This window comes from Macaca thibetana, chromosome 9 (genome assembly GCF_024542745.1).
Source record: "Macaca thibetana thibetana isolate TM-01 chromosome 9, ASM2454274v1, whole genome shotgun sequence".
NCBI lineage: Eukaryota > Metazoa > Chordata > Mammalia > Primates > Cercopithecidae > Macaca > Macaca thibetana.
Window position 1 is genome coordinate 34191526 of NC_065586.1, and position 15660 is coordinate 34207185.

The following is a 15660-nucleotide window of genomic DNA, read 5'->3' on the forward strand; positions in this document are numbered from 1 at the left end:
AATATGAAGAGTTATTTAATATTTCCAGATAATTAAACATCTTAAATATTTAATTAAATATTTTTAGAGCTAATAGAGTTAACAACTATCTTGGGCCTCTAAGAACACTTTTTTGGCTTTTCCTTTTGTCCCACAAAAGTCTCACATAAGTAGCTCACAGCAGCTCTTACCCTCTGCCCCCTCACTGCCTCTACAAAGCCTCTGGAGAGGCAGGTGGCTTTCCCAACGCTACTGTGATCAATGGTGATAGAGCAGACACCACTGGACACAGGCCAGCAGGGACAGACTGAGCGTGCTCATCTTCTAACACTTGAATCCATGCTCAACTACAAAACATTCTTGAAGAAAGTTCACAAACAATTAAACTTAAGCACAAGAAAGGCTGTCCTCTCCATCATATCAAGATTTTAAAAAATAGGAACACTGCATTACTTTGAGAGAACTTACATTTCCCCCCATTTCTTGGTCTTTTGGTTTATAATCATTTTTTCTTTTTGTCATATGCAGATGCTAAGTTACAAGCAATAATGTCATCAAAATAGTACAACTATTTATGAGGTTTACAAATGTACATGTCTTCAGCAAGTTTTCATTTATTTACCTATAATCTACAGTTTATAGCTCATAATTAATGAAAATCACAAGATCACATTATATGGCATTATAAAAGAATCAATATAGTTCACCCAACAAAGATCCACTCATAATACAAGATATCAGAAAAAGTAAGGATATTATGAACTTTTTCCTTTCAGTTTATTGAAAGACTTATTTACCCAAAAGTATATGAGGGTTCACTAGGAGCTACAGTAAACAAGACAACGCCTGGGCCATTTTAGGACACCAAAACAGACAGAAACAAAGAGAAAAAAATAAGAAAGAAACAAAAGACAAATTTTGATTCATAAATATCACAGAGAAAAGGATGGTGAGCAAAAAGACAATAATGGAAGGCTCCAGGGATATCACCTGCCATTAAACGGGGGGATGGAGGAAGGTCCCTGAGGGGAAGATAGGTGACTGCATGAAAGCTAAGAGGGAACAAAGTGTGTGAACTGTGAGGGAGTGCAAGCCAGGCTGGTGCCACGATGAGACAGATGTTTGCCAGGGAGGACTGGGGTTGGTTGAGTCTATATGCTGATAGGAAAGTTCTAGCAGAGAGGGAGAAAAACAAGAGACATTCATGACTGCGTAGACAGGCGATTACATGCATGACTCCGCAGACAGGAGATTAATACAAAAGCAATATCCTAATACTGGGAAGGGTTGGGAGACAGGATGAGAGTGGAAACTTTGACATTTGAGAGGTCAGGGAAGCTTCTGCATGTGAGGAAGGGCAGGGCTCTAAAAAAGGTGGTGGGAATCACACTTTCATTTTTTCAATAGAATAAAAAGCTAGGTCATAGGTAGGAAAAGAAGTGGTGCTTCTCAAAGGGTTAAACTTAATTCCAACACATATCAAGATTGCAATTCCATCTTACAATTTGGAAATGACAGTAACTTACAAAAAGAAAAAAGCTCAGTCTTCCAACCTTGCGAAGTTATGTATTAAAAATAAAAACATTTTTTAATTTTTTTTTGAGACAGAGTCTCACTCTGTTGCCCAGGCTGGAGTATAGTGGTACGATCTTGGCTTACTGCAACCTCTGCCTCTTGGGTTCAAATGATTAGCCTGCCTCAACCATCTGAGTAGTTGGGATTACAGGCGTATGTCACCACACCCAGCTAATTTTTGTATTTTTAGTAGAGACAGGGTTTCATCATGTTGGCAAGGCTGGTCTCAAACTCCTGATCTTAAGTAATCCACCTGCCTCAGCCTCCCAAAGTGCTGAGATTACTAAAAATAATAACATGTCAAAAGTATTACATGCCTACTATAAAGGACAGTAATAATATTGACATATGAAATGAAACCCAAAAGCCTACGCTAACCCTACCCCAATACCATATTTTAATTTCTTCATAATTTGTTCAGCGATTTAAAAAGATAATCTACAGTCTCCTACTGACATTAGCGCACAGGAAAAAAAAATTAAAAATAAAGGAAAAACATGGTTCATATATCTCATATATCTACAGAAGTCACAAAAGTACTATAGGGCACGTATACCCGGGCCTCAGTGGTGGAAAGAAAACATAAAACCATTGGGCAAAATGTCTGAACACTGAAGACAGGAATTTTTTAGAGCCATTTCAAGACCATGTTGAAGGTAACTGGAAGAATCCTGGATAGAAATAGATTAAAAAGTCTATATAGCTAGATCATAAAATTCCAAAATTTAAAGATGACTTATAAAAGTGATTCAATTTCTACAAGCAGGCTTGTAGGACATAGGCAGTGAAAACAACACATTGTAGGCTGAAAATGTTAATGCAATTTCATAACCAGTATTTTTTAAAGAAACACAGTTGCACAGCTCATGGAACGTAGATGGAACGTAGAAATAAAGAACAAAATTTCAAAAGCAAATGACATACAGATGGGTGGGAATAAAAAGAGTTATAGTACAAAGCACGTATTCCTTCCATTGTCATATTTAATCACACAGCTCACAACAAAAATCTTTAAGACTGCCTGCAATGAAAATATGCAAAGGCACCTGAAGGTCAAAGTTAAAAATGAAAATGTATCTTTATCCGTACTGTAAGCTCTAAATGTCCAGTTCTAGCAGCAGTATTCACAGGTAAGAAAACCATCAGCTCCTAACAGATTTCCACTGAAGGTTTATCCACACACCACCAAAGATTTTTCACTCAGCAAAATTTCTAACTTACTTCCCCGCTGCTTGCAGGCTTTTAGCTCCATAGGCCAAAGCAGCAATAAATAAAGACAGTTGTAAAATTTGTTTTAAAGGATAAATTGATGAGTACCCCATTCAACTGGATACCCCAGATCCAAAAGCAAATGAGTGATGCCGTGGCCTCCAAACTCCATTCATATCACAAAGGGACCCAGATGCTTAGCAAGTGGCCAAGCAGAAGCCCTCATAAGATACTTAGCATTCTTAATGGTATCCTTACATTTAATCTTATTAAAACTACACACGCTCGCCAAAAACAAAAGGGAATATAGGAAATGGAAGCAGACACAGAGATTAACACTGATGTCATTTTTGTGTCAGATTATGTTGTTCAGAAAAGAACCAGAGATGATTTTAAAAGATTAAATTTTATTCTAATTCTGATAAGATGCCACCGAAGTAAAAATCAAATTGTGAAATGACAATGGGGGCTTTAGAAATACACCAGGGATGAAAATAAACCAACCCAGGATACCAAATGGTACTTCCAATACGGAAGGAGAAAAATAAAATTTAAGAAAATGAGATACCCAATACATGAGGGAGTTCTTGAGGTGTAACCAATAAACCTAATGTTACCTAAAAAGATAGGAAAGAAAACGTCTTATGAGTGTCTTCATACACAAGAAACTGAGTCTGCACTGAAATGTGTGCTATGTCACTTCAGCTTTGCCTACAAAGTTAACATCTGCCAAATGGGTATGATCTTCCCTATTTTGTATACAACGAAAATGAAGTCCACATGGTTTATCTATCTTTGATTCTTTCCATACAACCAGTCTTAGGGGTCAGAAAACAGGATACACTCATTGGACGGGCAGGTTTCAAACCCTGAAACATGCTTCCCAGACTCACTATGTCTTGTGTTGTTAAATATATGGAAAAGTAAAATGCCATCTGGTATTCCTAAAAGTAACCCTGCACATGCCTGGAAGCTCCCCAGAAAATACGTGTGTCCTTCTAAGAAGAACGTGCACCAGAGCTCCACACTCCGGTCCTGTGCTTCCACTGCGGTTTCTAGTCCAGAATTCTTGGATAATAAAAGCAGAAAATATGTAGGGATCATGGAAAATAATGTGTCCCATACATATAGGGTGTTTTCATCATTGTTTAAAAAAAAATTTTTTTAACACATGTGTTAGAATAGCAAGCATTCTATTATCAAAGCACAACAAAATAATCTGCTATTGGCATTAATATATCCAGGTAACAAGTCTCTTAAAAGGTTGTTCTGGTTTTATTTTGGGTGTTATTGTGAACATGACAGATTTCTCTTATAAAATAAAAGCTCTGGTATTTTATAACGAAAACTAAGTTTAATTTTAAAATAATCTTGATGTTTTTAGTTTCTACATTTGGTGTTGCTAGAGACAAACACAATTATTTTGCTTCTCTACAAATTTTATGAAGGTTTGCCAACTGGTAAATAATATTAAAAAATCCCCTTCCTTTTCACAGAACTTTCAGAATTTGGAGGCAACGGGCTTATTTTTAACCAAATAATAGGAACAGTCATTTGGATCCTCATTGACTACAGGCTACAGAATTAACAACCTCCCAAAAAACACATTTTAATTACTATCTGGCAGCATCAGAATCTATCCTTAAGTCTCACCAATGATGGCAGATAACATGAAGCCCTATCTATTCCTGTATCAGAATTTCTATAGCTCTTCCACGGTTTAATGCTGTGACCCCTCAGTCATTTCCCTGACCGATCTGAAGCTATTGTAATCAGATTGCTGAATAAACCACCTCCTACTGTAATTAAGAAAACACAGGCATTGGGGGAAGCCACGGTGGCTCAGGCCGGTTGTCCTGGCACACGAGGAGGCAAGGCTAAACGTTCGAGGCCAGCCTGGGCAACGTTTAAAAAGCCTCACATCTGTCAAAAAGAAAAAAAAGGAAGAAAGAAAAGAAAGAAAATACAGGCATCGTGGCTCACATCTGTAATCCCAGTACTTTGGGAGGCCAAAGCAGGAGAATCACTTGAAGTCAGGAGTTTGAGACCAGTTTAGGAAACACAGTGGGACCCCACCTATACAAAAAAAATTTTTTTTAATTAGTCAGGCGTGATGGTGCACATCAGTGGTCCCAGCTACTCAGAAGGCTAAAGCAGGACGATTGCTTGAGCACAGAAGTTTGAGGCTTTAGTGAGCTATGACTGCACCACTGCACTCCAGTCTGGGCAACAGAGCAAGAACCCTGCCTCTTAAAGATTAAAACAGAAAAAAGATAAGAAAAAATTATCATTTCATACTCCAGAAAACACCTTCTTTATGTCAGCTAGATAGTTCTAGATCTCAGGGAAATCAGAACTTTTTTTTTTTCCCCATTTAGAAAAGGCTAGTAAGCACTTGGGCAAGGAAGGGGATTTTCCTCTATGTAGGCAGATCAGTGGAAAAAAAAAACAACTCTGGTAAGTCGTGTGGACACAGGAACCACAGGTTGATCATCCCAGACACCCACCATTTTATAAGAACAAGCTAAAACCTAGGCAAAACTTACTTCCACAATTACATTGACTAGCCTGGAGAAAAGCACATTTTTTTAAAAACTGCCTCCATAAAACCTGGATATGCTGAAAAACGTTTTTTTCACTATTTTTAAATTTACTTTTGCCCTCAATCTTCAAGAATTTGGCTGTAAATTATAATGAAAACAAAAAATTAAACTCATAGAAACTTACCTTTTCAAATAATTTGTGAATATAACTTATATATTGTGTATTGTATTAGTCTGTTCTCATGCTGCTGATAAATACATACCCGAGACGGGGCAATTTACAAAAGTAAGAGGTTTAATGGAAATACAGTTCCATGTGGCTAGGGAGGCCTCACAATCATGGCGGAAGACAGGGAGGAGCAAGTCACGTTTTCCATGGATAGTGGCAGGCAAAGAGCTCGTGCAGGGAAACTCCCATTTTTAAAACCATCACAGTTTATGAGACTTACTATCACAAGAACAGCATGGGAAAGACCTGCCCCCATGATTCAATTACCTCCCACCAGGTCCCTCCCACAATATGTGAAAATTGTGGGAGTTGCAATTCAAGATGAGATTTGGGTGGGGACACAGCCAAAGCATACCATGTATCATGTGAATACTGTTTATAATGCATAAATATTCTCAAAAGTATAAAGAAAAAGCATCACAGCTCCAGAAAGTGACAAAAGTATATAAAATAAAAAGGGAAAAGGCATCATCATTGCTCCCAAAACGCTGGCCTCTGAGACTTTGAGACTTGACACCGGATGGTGGGATTCCTTCGTGGCTGCCAAAGGTACAAAAGTGAGGTACACATTGGCATTGTGTCTTCATCAATAAACATTTAAGTTAGTTTTCCCTCCAGTTTGCCTCAGTTTGTATAATCTCCAACTAAATGATGTTTTTCTTGATGGACAGAGCCCTAAAACATGAATTTTGCTCTAAAGGTCAGGGCAGTCATTCCCCTATAACAGAGTTTAAGCAGCGGCTGGAACATGCCTTGTGCCTCCTTGCTGTTTCTGCTAATTGGGCTCAGGCCTATTCATCAAGAGAAGGTTGTGAAAATGGCAGGCTCCCAATTAGCTTATGTTTTCCTTAAGGTCCCTCTACCTTCTGGTCCTAAATTCTTCCAATCATGTATCACAAAGTTCCTGCTGCCTCTTCTGTGGAATTTATTAGTTGCAATAAAGTGTGGGGATATAAGAACAAAGTCAGCTTATGACCTATTATCTGCCAATATCAAACTATATTCTATGCTGAGTCAGGGAAACAGTTACCATTAAAATGGAATTTGAACTTCTTAAAATACTGTCAAACATCAAAACTAAAAGTGTTGTTTTTTTGTTTGTTTGTTTGTTTCTTGAGTGTCAGAGTCAAAATTTCAGAAGCATAAAAATGTGTTCAAAGTAAGACAACTACAAACCATTTAGTTTTCAAACCTTTTGCTTTCTCTGAGATCTCCCCTCTTATGTCAAGATTGACATAAAAGGATGCTTAAGAGATACACAGTCCTCTACCTTGTGAGATGACTCTGATGTAGGATTCAGCTATGGGCTACTCTGAACAAGGTGATTAGTCACTGAAAACCCCGACTACTCTTTTAGGAAATCGTATTGTGCTTGCTGCTACAGACTTCTAATAAGATATATAACCTATCTTTTCTTACTGAAGTGAAACTAAGCAATATTCTTATAGAAAGAAGATTCACTATCCCCATAAGTAGGATCAATACCATCCAAAGAATAAGACACTCCAGACTTCTAGAGGGGCCGGCTAGCTTATCACTTTAAAGCACTCTTTTGTCTTTCCATTCCTTCTGCTTATTCCCACTGGCAAAGCTGATAAGGTCATAACTGCCTTCAGAAACAGATAATGAGAGATAAGTACTAAGTAGAAAACAGAGCCAAAACAAAACCACTGGAGGCACATAAAATCTAGAACTCTGCTGACCTCGCTCCAGACCACACAATTTAAGGAAGATGGCCATCAGTTCTACCCTGCGTTCCCGCATTGGAAAGGCAGAGGGTTTTTTTTTTTTTAAGCATACAAAATATTTTTTCATCTACATGATGCAATCCTCTTTATTATGTTTAATAGCAAAAACTAGAGAGAAAAAGAAAGCCTCAGAAGAGACATCAGGTCATTAAAGTCAGATGACTTCTGGGAATGGTTAACAGAATAAATCCATAATTAAATGGGAATAGTTGGAATAGATTTTTAGTGTATAAAGCATAACCTAAGACTCCTCTTCTACACAAACAATAGTGCTTACTTCTGAAAAAATCTGAGAGGGAGTTTTGTTTTGTTTCTGTGGTTCTTGTCCTCTTCAATAGATTTTACTTTAATTAATTATTCTGCCGGATGTGAAAACATCAATGGCTTCTACTCTTCTAGTATACAGTCTCGCTCAAATCAAACTGCAGGAATGGAGCATCATTTTTTTTACACTTAAGCCAAAGAAGATGTTTTTAGACTTAGGTACCCTCTCAGTCTACCTAGACAACTCACTCAAATAACTTCAACAGAAGCAAATCAATGCTCAGTCTTTGCTGTGTGTGGCTTCTCAATGCCATTCCTTTTGTTTAAAAAAGAAACTATTTTATAACAAAATTACAAAGAATATACTACTTCCTTAAAAACAGGTCTACAATGACAATAGAAAAATAAAAGTTATATCTTTATAATATAATTAAGTTGTATCATATTTTAGAAACCCTGGGCTACCAATCTTTTTCTACCAATTTTGGAGTTTAAAAAACAAACAAAAAAAAGGTCCTATTTAGCACATTCATATTCACCAACTTCTGGTTGTCACTCCCTACCCCTGCCCACACATCCCTTGCTTAACAGATGCGACTGTGTGCAGTGATGGGCAACTGTGTTTCAGGGAAGATAAACAAGTGGGCTCCCACCACAGCTCCAGCTCCAGGGGTCAAGCTCTATCCATCGAAACCTGTACTGGTGCTTTTACTCCCCTTGATTTTGACATGGGCAGAAGAGTAGGGCAATTCCAGCCAACAAACACAATCAGAGATCTGTCAGGAAGTTATTAGGAAAAATGTATTTGCTTTTAAAAAGAGCCACAAAAAGAAGACAAAGGCTCTGTTCCCCTTCCTTTGTGCAAGGATGTGGCTCTGAAAGAAAAGGACAAGCTAGAGCACAGAGCTAAGGTGGCCTTCAGGAAGGCTCCCTGAAAAAATGTGAGTGAAGTTGCTAAGCTACAGACTTAACCCCCACATCTTCCCTAGCTCCAGACTTCCTGCCACATATATGCCAAACATTTCCTCATTCTAGATTCCAGGTTATCTGCTACCGGTCCTATCATATTAATACGTTGAGTATTTCTAGGTACCAGGCCTGATTCTAAGCCTTTGGCGGGTATTGTATCACTTTACATAGCAATCCCTGAGACAAGGTCTACAAGTATCCCTATTTGCTGGATGAGTAAACTGATGTATGGACAAGTAGAGTAATGTGCCCAATCTCATATATGGTAAACAGCTAGTAACCAGTCAGTCTGACTCCTGGGCCCATGAGAAACTACCTAAATCTTAAAAACATTCATTTCAAAGTAATAATAAGATACCAATATCAATTAGTTTAAAAATCTGTATCATGTTGAGAAAATTATGTTTCCTTCAAAGAACTGCCATGGTTGTTTTATTATTTAAAATTATTTCCATCACACAATGTTTGTGTGCTAACACTTAATATATGATAAAATTAGGACATTTCCTGTGCCATCTGGGTGGGCAAGGCAAACTGTCCCTTTTTGCTATTTCATATTTGAATACCCTACATCCACAAAGTTATTTTAGGATCTTTATACCATAAAACATAGGCTGAGAGAAATATGTAAAACATTTATGATTTTATTCTACAGCTATCATTAATCTAAATTGAAAAACAATTTATTCCAGTATTTAGTCAACAAAATTATTAATATTTTTAAAAATTACTAAAGTAACTAAACTTTCTTTGAGCACTCACCTTGTTTTCCATCCACATAAACTTTTTAAAGAAAATAAGTTGGCTGGGTGCGGTGGCTCAGACCTGTAATCCCAGCACTTTGGGAGGCCGAGGCAGGTGGATCGCCTGAGGTCAGGAGTTCGAGACCAGCCTAGCCAACATGGTGAAACCCTGCCTCTACTAAAAATACAAAAATGAGCTGGACATGGTTTTTGTACAGGCACGTGCCTATAATCCCAGCTACTCGGGAGGCTGAGGCAAGAGAATCACTTGAACCAGGGAGGTGGAAGTTGCGGTGAGCCAAGATTGTGCCACTGCACTCCAGCCTGGGCAACAGAGTGAGTCTCCGTCTCAAAAAAGAAAAAAAACGAAAAAGAAAATAAGTGACCAACTAAACAAACATGTGGCTTTTTATTAAAAGCACTGAAAAATGCTCGATATCACTCATCACCAGGGAAATGTAAATCAAAAGCAAAGTAGGACATCACCTCATACTGTTAGGATGGCTGTTATCACAACACCAAAATATGGCCGGGTAGAGTGACTCACGCCTGAATTCAGCACTTTGGGAGGCGGAGGCAGGTGTATCACTTGAGGTCAGCAGTTTGAGGCCACCCTGGCCAACATGGTGAAACCCCATCTGTACTAAAAATACAAAAAATTAACTGGGCATGGTGGTGTGTGCCTGTAATCCCAGTTACTTTAGAGACTGAAACAGGAGAACTGCTTGAACCCAGGAGGTAGAAGTTGCAGTGAGCCGAGATTGCGCCACTGCACTCCAGCCTGGGCAACAGAGCAAGACTCTGTCTCAAAAAAAAAAAAAAAAAAAAAGGCCGGGCACCACGGCTCATGCCTGCAATCCCACCACTTTGAGAGGCCGAGGTGGGCAGATCACGAGGTCAACAGATCGAGACCAGTTTAAGCCACATGGTGAAACCCCGTCTCTACTAAAAATACAAAAAAATTTAGCCAGGCGTGGTGGTGGGCACCTGTAATCCCAGCTACCCAGGAGGCTGAGGCAGAAGAATTGCTTGAACCCAGGAGGCAGAGGTTGTGATGAACCGAGATCGTACCACCGCACTCCAGTCTGGGCGACAGAGCAAGACTCCTTCTCAAAAAAATAGAAAAAAGAAAGAAGAAAAGAAAACAAAAACTCAAAATATAGTGATAGCAAGGATGCGAAGAGAAGGAAACCCTGGTATACTGCTGGTGGTAATGTAAATTGGGACAGCCTCTATGAAACAGTATGAAGCCTCCTCAAAAATAGAACTACCATATGATCCAGCAATTCCGCTTCTGCATATATATCCATAATAAATAAAATCACTATATCAAAGACATATTTGCAATTCCATGTACACGGAAACATAAATTCACAATAGCCAAGATATGGAAACAACCTAAGTGACCTACAACAGATGAATGGATCAAAAAAAATGTGATATACACTGTGTGTGTGTGTGTGTCTGTGTGCACATAAATGTATAAAATGGAATATTATTCAGCCTTTCATAAAAAAGGACATTCTGACATTTGTGACAACATGGATGAACCTAAAGGGCATTATGCTAAGAGAAATAAGCCAAACACGGAAAGACAAAATCTGTATGATTTTACTTATAAGTGGAATCTTGGAGGAGAAAGAAAATGAACTTATGCTAATAGAGTAGAATGGCAGTTACCACAGGGAGTGGGGTGTGAAAAAAGGAAAAATATTGGCCATAGGGTAAAAACTTACAACTGTAAGATGAATGAATTCTGGAGACCTAACATATAGCATGGTGAGTCTAATTAACATATTTTATACTTGAAATTTGCTAAGAAGCTAGGCACAGTGGCTCATGCCTATAACCATGACACTTTGGGAGGCCAAGGCAGTAGGACTGCTTGAGGCCAGGAGTTCAAGACCAGCCTGGGTAGCAAAGTGAGACCCCCATCTTCACAAAAAAAAAAAAAAAAATTTAATTAGCTGGGCATGGTGGTGTATACCTCTAGTCCTAGCTACCAGGGAGGATGAGGTAGGAGGAACACTTGAGCCTAGAAGTTCAAGGCTACAGTGAGCTATGATTGCACCACTGCACTCCAGCCTGGGTGACAGAGCAAGACCCTATCTCAAAAAAATTAAATTAAATTAAATTTTTAAAAATTTGCTAACAGAGTAGATCTCAAGTGTTTTCACCACATATACACACAAAATCATATCTATGTAATGTGATGGATAAATTATCTTGATTGTGTCAATCATTTTATTTATATATCTATATCTCAAAACCTCACACTGTACCCTTTAAATATATACTATTTTTACTTGTCAATTATACTTCAATAAAGCTGGGAGAAAGCACAATTAAAATTATAAAACACTGGGATTCCCTTCCACCAAAAAAACCCATTGTGAGTCAGTAACAAACAACTAAGGCATTAAAAAAAAAACACTGAAAGAATTAACTCATCAGATACATTCTGAGTCATCGTATGAAAGGATGACTTTTCTAACAGTGATGCAACAACTTTGTAAACAGTCATTCTTTCCAAGGCAGAAAACAATTATTTCTGAGTGGTAAACAATTCTGATTTCATGAATGGTAGGTGGATGCACTGCACAGTGAAATAGATAACTCTAAAGACTGATAAACCTAAAATAGGTCCTTGAAATTTATGAACGGATAAGTGCCCAAACATGACAAAATACAGTAATCTAAATTCTAAAACAACACCATAGGATATATTTCTCTTGTACAGTGAAGTTAGATAAAACAGAAAGTTTTAATTTGCATCTTCAGATCCTTTGAACTATTGCCTATCAAAGAAAAGAAGAGTCTTGAAAGTCTACTCACTCACAGCACGATTCACTGCCAAACATCTGCACCTCTGCATTACAAACTCTAAAGCCCTGAACCGTCAGAAACTACTGCAAATATTCATAACTGCTCACAATAAATCTGTGATCAGAGACCAACCAGAAATATCCTGCATTTAGTTAAACTCTGACATAGAGACTGGTACTTAACTAAAATTTGTTAAAATAATTTACTTTTAATCATCACCAATGATTGAGATGGGAGAAATATCTTTGGGCTATGGGACAGGATGTTACAGCAATGACGCACATATAAGGATTTGTCATGTTACCTGTTCTTGTTTCTCCAGCCACTTGCCCACCATTGGGTGACTGGCACTCAGAGACGAGCGAGCATTGTCTCTCTGAAATTGGTTAGACCAGTTACTAGTATCCCGTGGGAGGCTTCTGTAGTTTTCATCTTTCTATTCAAAAAGAAACAAAAAGGCGTCTTGTAAAAAACCAGACCTTGCAAATCAGTAATGCACCTGGTTTTTCAAAAGTAGCAGAAAAATGATTCTACATATTTAAAACATCTTTCCAATCCTATACAAAATAGCTGATTGAGAACATTCCACCCAGATTAGACCTTGGAATATAACCATGTGCCGAGGACAGGCAAGTCTAATAATTACAGCAGGAAGGGCACACACAGCACACAACAGACACAACACTACACTTTGCACTCCTACCCAAATCAATCACCTAAACCAAGTACGTGCACCGAAAAGTGAACTTCTATATGAGACTTTCACTCTTTCTCAACTGGAGCATTTTCTCTTCTTCCCAGTCTCATAACTAAATTATGAGGTACCATCTTAATTCATCAGAAATGCTAAAAATAAGGAAGACTAATAAATTTGCCCTTTCTTCAAAGCCTTATGGTTTTGTGATTTTTGGATAAGAGATTTAGATTATCCAGGTTGTTTCTATTACCTACTTCACAAGTTAGTAGTCAGCATTAATTCAAGTATCAGGGGAAAAAACTGGCCTTTCACAATTATTTGTTACATAATAGATACATAATTGTTCACTGTGACATGAATATGACAAGTGATGTCTTTACATAAATAAATATTTATCAACTAAGTTTTTAATACTCCCCAGAACAACCAAATGCTACTTGATATTTCTTTCAAATAAAAAATTATAGTAACTTCCTTTGGCTTATGAGCTGTAAAACTTCATTTCAATGTTCTAAAAAGAAATGAGAAACCTAGGATAAACTAGGAGAGTCATACTTTTCAGTTCAATGACTAAATCTAAATCATCTCCTACAAGAACAAAGTAAAATATTACCATTAGTTGGATCCACTTAACTCAGTACACCAAGTTAGAAGTACTAACATATTGTCCTTAGTAACACTGTTAAGAGTAATCTGGCTATAAGTATTACATGTGGGATTGATACTTACTCTTCATGTGCTAAACTATATGAACACTCAATACAAACACAGAAACAAAAAAGTGCAATAGAATAGGTTTGCAGTGTGTATAACTTAGTTATAGATCAGGATACTATTTGCTCTTCCTTCATGAGTTCCATCAGGGAATAAAACTTAAAAATGAATTCATAGTCTTGGGTTTATGTCAATATTGGGACATATGTTCAAACAAAAAAAAATTGATAAACATTTACCAACATAAACTTTGGACATGAAACTTTATAAACTTTAAGAATTAACCTGCAAGAAATAAAATCTTTAAAAACTCAGTAGCGAGATGGAACTTTAGCAGCAAGTTTTTTGTTTGTTTGTTTGTTTGTTTTTTAATAGAAATGGCAAGGAGAATACATGGACAAAAAACTAACTAAGGAAGCAAACTAGAAACTAAAGTTCACCGTTATCTCAAGATACTAAGTCTCTCCTTAAAACTTAAGCTTCAGAAAAAAGGAAAGGAAATACTGTTTCATATGATAGTCCATAGATATAAGCTTATTCTGATAAGAATTTTTTATAAATCATAGAAATTCAGGTAAGTCATAAAGGGTAAACTTACTAACGACAGAACCTTATTTATTAGTGACAGAACCTTATGTGTCTACAAAGAGAAGGAGGATTTAAAGTACACTGAAATGCAAGTATAATTTTTATGTCAAAAATAAAAATCGAGGCTATCATTGACTAGGGACCAGGCTTTCATACTCATTTCCCACCATTTGAGGTGATTATTACACCAACTGCTTACTTAGAAAATGAATAATTAAACCAAAAGTATTTTTTAAAATCTACCCTCTCTTTTCAGTAGGAACTGTATTTCAGAGACATCAACAGTACCAGTTGATGAGGGGAAACTTGTCTTTTCAGAAGAATGCCAAATAATAGAAATAGAACTAATAACAGAATTAGAAACATGACCATTTTCAATTCCTAATGAAATAATTAATTCAGGCAAAGATAACCATACTAAAACCATTTTAAGAGTTGATAGATAACTGGATATTTGCATAGTGACAAAATACCACTTGAAAAGAAAACGAGTCTACTTTTGAAATGAAGAGATCAGGCTCCACACAATTGTCACATTTTGGTGTCTGGAATCCAGTATGCTACTGGTACCCACCCCTCTGCTCCTTCCTGAATCTATGGCACTTTTCCTCTTCCCGTAAATGGTCTTGTTAGCTCTATGAACTGCTGAGTACTACCTCTCTGGACAAGCTCAAAAACTGCACAATTTCACCACATCCCACCCTGACAACTTTCAGGCATAAGTCACGAAAACGAAACTGTTTCCTGAATTCATGATCTCAGTTTCCAACAAGAGGTCCCAAAGACACCTCGAAACTGAGCTCCCTATTTTGCTCAGGCACCATTCCCTAAAATATTTAGAATTAGTTTTACTCTCTTTCCTCCATCTTTGATCTCCACAGCTTCTAGGTCTTATTGATCCAACATTTTTGCTGATTTTGGTCCTCGGCCATAAACCTAGTTCAGGATCAGCTTGTCTCTGACCTGACATTTTAACAGTGGCCTTCTAACTGGACACAGGCTCTAGTCGCAGCCTCTCTAAAAATGTTCTGCACCACTTTCTGGCAGAGGAGTTTCCTAAAACGTATGTTGGGTCACATCAAACCTCCAGCAAACACTGTAGGTAGACCAGAGGGAATTTCAGACAATGGTGCTTGCTGTGCCACACAAATTTCTTCACCTTCATTCTTGCTTTCTTTGAGACCTGGACTTCCAATATCATTTCTCCTATAGAAATACTGAACATTCTCCAAAGCCCAGTTCAAATGCTACTTTCTAACAAGTAGTCCCTGATTCTCAATAGAACTAATCATGCCATGCTTTCTGTTACCACTCTGTTCTAATTTTACTTTAATTATGGTTCTAACTTATAATTTAGTTAACTTTAAAAACTGCTATTTCTACTCTTACAGGGAAGCCTGGGGAAATCATCATTCACCTTTAAACCCAAGCACTTAGCACAGTGGCTTACACCAACCTGGGTGACTTTTTCATGAATATTTTTTATGTTGCCTATTTCACATGGTTTCAGAATCCTGGAATTTTAAAAGAATATTTTGATAAGTTGTTTTAAAAATTGTTTAGGGAATACTTCGAA

The 15660-nt window shown here is 37.5% G+C and overlaps 1 protein-coding gene across 26 annotated transcripts in view; it reads right to left on the reverse strand.

Annotated features, from left to right (window-relative positions):
• The window catches only part of PARD3 (par-3 family cell polarity regulator), a 717622-nt gene that overhangs the window by 327479 nt on the left and 374483 nt on the right, over nucleotides 1-15660 (reverse strand). For 21 of the 26 annotated variants that reach the window (XM_050804768.1, XM_050804764.1, XM_050804755.1 and 18 more), the window contains one exon: nucleotides 12390-12521. The exons of the other annotated variants lie outside the window; for them this stretch is intronic. In XM_050804768.1, the coding sequence (XP_050660725.1) occupies nucleotides 12390-12521 (132 nt within the window). The remainder of the gene's footprint in view (nucleotides 1-12389; nucleotides 12522-15660) is intronic. 26 annotated transcript variants of the gene reach the window in all.